At 59.6% G+C, this 4,091-nt stretch overlaps 2 protein-coding genes across 2 annotated transcripts in view; one reads left to right on the forward strand and one right to left on the reverse strand.

Annotated features, from left to right (window-relative positions):
- The window catches only part of FAM195B (family with sequence similarity 195, member B), a 1,223-nt gene extending 977 nt beyond the window's left edge, over positions 1 to 246 (forward strand). The window contains exons 2-3 of the mRNA XM_009881290.1: positions 8 to 59; positions 182 to 246. Of these exons, the coding sequence (XP_009879592.1) occupies positions 8 to 59; positions 182 to 246 (117 nt within the window). The remainder of the gene's footprint in view (positions 1 to 7; positions 60 to 181) is intronic.
- Positions 247 to 2,448: 2,202 nt separating this feature from the next.
- The window catches only part of GCGR (glucagon receptor), an 11,838-nt gene continuing 10,195 nt past the window's right edge, over positions 2,449 to 4,091 (reverse strand). Inside the window, exons 13-14 of the mRNA XM_009881291.1 lie at positions 2,968 to 3,014; positions 2,449 to 2,619 (exon numbers count right to left, since the gene is read on the reverse strand). Of these exons, the coding sequence (XP_009879593.1) occupies positions 2,449 to 2,619; positions 2,968 to 3,014 (218 nt within the window). The remainder of the gene's footprint in view (positions 2,620 to 2,967; positions 3,015 to 4,091) is intronic.

Consider the following 4,091-nt stretch of genomic DNA (forward strand, 5'->3'; position numbering starts at 1 on the left):
CTCTGAGCGCGGCCTGGTTGAGGAGTATGTGGAGAAGATGCCGAACCCTAGCCTCAAAGGTGAGGGGGAACGCTCCCCCGGCTCTGCCGGAGGGGATGGCCGGCCCTGGGGAGCCTGCGCTGGCTGGGAGCGGGCGGCGATGCGGCCTCTGCCGCCAAAGTCTTTCCTGTTCTCCCTGCAGCGTTTAAACCTGTCGACCTGGGTGATCTGAAGAGGAGGAATACACAGGATGCAAAGAAGTCCTAAGGCGGGTCCTCCCTGTGGATCAGCTGGTCTCCTAAGGTCCTCAAGCAGATTTAATTTGAGATTTTGTGTTGATTTCCTCCTCTGGTCTGTACTCCTAAAAGCCTGTGGGAGAGCCAGTCAGCCTTGGGGCTGGTTCTGAAGCTACCTGAAATCAAAGATGCTCAGGGGCTCACTGAAGATGCCCAGAGCCTGTTGCAAAGGATTCCAGTCTCCCACTCATAGCTTTCTCTGGCCTCAAGCTGTCCTTCCTCTCTTCATGCTGGGCTCACAGATCTCCCGTTCTCCTTCCATCTCTGCCCCTGGTGCATTGAGTACGTGGGGTCCCTGGGCTCTGGTGTGCGCCAGGGCAGAGCAGAGTGGCTGTGTTGTCGGTAGAGGCAGCGCTAGTTCTCTGCTCCTTCCTGTGTACCCAGGATCCACAGCAGGCCAGGGGGAGAAGGAAGGAGAGCCGGTTCTGTCCTGGTGCCTCGGCACAGACAGGCGGCCCCAGTTCAACACCCTTCATGCAGCTGACTGCTGGGCAGGTCGCACTCTGGCTGCTCCTTTCTCCCTGGTGGAAGGGTTTAATTTGTACCTGGGCTGTGAGTGCTTGCAACTTGCCAGTGCTGCCAGAGCTCGTAGGTCTGTATCCAAGGCTGGATTTTCCTTGTGCTTAGATTGGGCAAGGTCCCTGTGGTGCCGGAGGTGGAGGCGCTCCTCTCTCCCCACAGATGGAGAGAGATGGGGTGTCAGCCCTGGCCCCAGCCCCAAGCGCCTGAGAGGTGCTCAGAGTTGGGCCGCATTCAGCCCCTCGGCCTCAGTGCTCCAGCAGCTCCACGGGAGGTGGCAGCTGTGGGAGGCGGCTGGTGCTGACTGCGCGGAGAGAAGTTTGTTGGCACCCTTGCCTGAGCAGCATGCCTGTTTTATACTAACACCGTTTTCCAGACGCGCAGCCTTAGAAGTCATCTGGCCTCCACAGCTGGCAGAAATGTCACTGCATGGGGGCTGCCGTAGTCGGTGTAACTTGCGCCAAGGGGGGGCTTTCTTGGGACCCTCGCTCCTGGCAAGGCTCGGGTGGTTTCTGCATCATCACCTCTGAGTGAGGGAGAGCGACTGTGCCATCCTCGCCCATCTGAGCAGAGCAGCTGTGCTGGCCGTGTCTCTGTACCCCCAGAAGACCGTGGGGAGCAGTGGGAGCAGCCCCCTGCCCGCCTGTGCTCTGAGCTGGCGAGGAGGGGGCTGCTGGGGGCTCTGCCCAGCACCAGTGGGCTCTGGTGGGGGGGTGTTGTGGCTGCCATTACCTTTCCTTTGTTGAGTTGTGTAGCTATGCTGTCCCCTTTTCTTTTTTTTTTTTTTTCTGTTGTCTGTCACTTGAGGAGTGTTGTAAATAAAAGCTGGTGTCCTTTTGGCTCTGCCTCCCTGTGATGCTGCCTGCCTCAACCCCTGCTCCGCAGCTGCCTTGGCCAGGCGCAGGGCCGAGCCATCGGCTGTTCGTCGCAGTGGTTGTGCCTGGCGGTGGAGCAGTGTGTGGGACGCTGCCTGGCCACTCCTGATGGTGCTGGTGGGCCATGCCCGGCGTGGTGCTGCAAAGGCCCAGGACAAAGGGTTGTCTCAGCTGCGGCGTCCCGGCGAGCTGTTCCTTGCCTGATCCCCCTGTGGTTCCCGGCTGCCTGTGTCTGCAAAGCCGCGTGTGCACGCTGCTCTGTCGGCGCTGGCCCACGTGTGCCTGCAGCCTGGCTGGGGCAGGGCCCTTGCTCTTCCCTTTTTTAGACTTCCAAAATGTTCCTATTTTGTTGTTGAAGCCCTGTGTTTTCCATTTTAGACTTCAGCAATGGCAATAAAGGCCAGGGCTTTCTGTCCCTTTTCAGGCCTGACCAAGTCCTAAGGCGAAGTAATGCAGAGAGCAGAAGATGCCTCTTACTTTCATTTCTTTACTTTTTTTCTAGAAGGGATCTTGCCCTTGCACTTGCTCTGGGCTCTTAATTTCACCGCAAGCATGTGCAGCCTGGCGCTGCGTGCTGGTAGCACAATGCCCTTGGGCTCTGGCACCCCTCCTGCGAGCCAGCATCCTCGGAGCTGTCGCTGGACCAAAGATTTAAATGTTGAGCCTATTAATACACTCGTATCCTCTTCCCTCCCCTGCTTTAATGGCATTTAAACTATACTTAGCATTGCTAGAATTTCTCCTCAAGTGCATCTCTTTACACTTAGCCATGACCCTGTTTACCTCCCATCACCAAAGCGTGCCCAGGGCGTGCTGCCCGGTTCTGGCACAGTGGGACGGTGCCTCAGCCCCTCTTGCTGCCGACTCTGCTGGAGCCGCCCCTGGGCCCGCTCCCTCTGCCTGGCGCTGCTGGGCCCTGCTTCTACCGCAGCCTGCGGGGAGTTGGTGCCCTCGGGGGAGGAGGGGCAAGGGGTGACAGTTATCGCTGTCACTGCCCCTCTCGTTTGGCTTCTCCTGCAGGACGGGCCCCGTGGTGTGTCCCGTGTCTGGGGAGCGCGGAGCCGAGTGGGAAGCCCTGGCTGGAAGCCCTGAGTGCATCTGGAGCCATGTGTCCTGGGTCTGTGCATCCTGAGGGGATGGGAAGGGGCTCTGCTGGAGGAAAGGGACCTGTCCCAGCTGGCCGGAGCCCCTGCACCTCGGGGCTGCCCAGGGAGGGAGTGGTGCATGGTGCAAGGGGAGCAGGACGGTGCTGTGAGTGTGGGCAAGAGCTGCCCCAACACTCCGGGAGCTGGCCGCACGCTGCCGGCGCAGCCGGACTGCAGTGCAGTGCCCGCTCCCCTTCCCCAGGCCGGGCAGGCTGCTGTCTGCCTGCTGTGGAGCCCGGCACTGTTCCCCACGGCTGGGCACATGCCGCAGACCTCGTCTGGGGCAGTCCTGGGGGCTGCAGCGGTGTCCCCGAGCCCAAGGGCCCGTACGGGGGTCCTGCAGCCCAACCCCGCTGGCCTCTGCCTTGTTTTTCTCTTGGCTTGGGCGCTGCAAAGCCGGAGGCGAAGCAGTCGCTCAAACTCTAATGAAATGTCATACAAAAATCATTCCATAAACAGGCGATTTTTATAAAGACTAATAACAAACCACGGGGGTGAGGGCGGTGAGGCGGCGAAGGAGAAGTGTGGAAGTCAGGTGGCGGGGGGGTGCCCCTGCAAGGGAGTGAGGCCGCAGGCCAGAGAAATCAGGCTGTTTACCTATAAAAATCGAACTCAGCAGGGGTTTATTTTCCCTGTGACTCGGATACGGTGCTTATCATTAGATTAAATGGTGGGAGGAAGAGAGGTATGTGTTGTATCATTAAATTAAGCGGTGGGAAGAGGGGACGGCAGCAGGCAGAATCTACTTAGAAGACCAATTTGCAGTGCTCAATTCCCTTGATAAAGTGGGAGTATTCCTGCGAGGCGCCACGGCCCCGGGGTGCAGCCGTGGGGGTGCTGCTGCCCGGGCGGGCCGGGGTGGGCAGCAGGTGGCGATTTAATGCTCTGGCCCCACGCCGTGCCGTGGGTTCGGCCCCACAGGCAGGCACTCATGCTGCGGCTGAGCCTGGCCTCTGCCCCCGGGCACCTCTAAGGAAGAAATGTTTTACTTTACTTAGGGTGGTGAGACACTGCCCCAGGTTGCCCAGAGAGGCGGTGGATGCCCCATCCCTGGGCACATTCCAGGCCAGGTTGGACGGGGCTCTGAGCAACCTGGTCTAGACGAAGATGTCCCTGCTAATGGCAGGAAGTTGGACTAGATGGCCTTTAAAGCTCCCTTCCAACCCAAACCGTTCTGTGGTTCTGTGCCTGGGGCATGCAGGCTGGTGGCAGCGCCTTTGTTCCGCCGGTCACAGGGACTGAGCAGCTTCTGCTGGGCAACTGAGGGCGGGGGGGGT

This window comes from Charadrius vociferus, unplaced genomic scaffold, assembly GCF_000708025.1.
Source record: "Charadrius vociferus isolate BGI_N301 unplaced genomic scaffold, ASM70802v2 scaffold373, whole genome shotgun sequence".
Lineage (NCBI taxonomy): Eukaryota > Metazoa > Chordata > Aves > Charadriiformes > Charadriidae > Charadrius > Charadrius vociferus.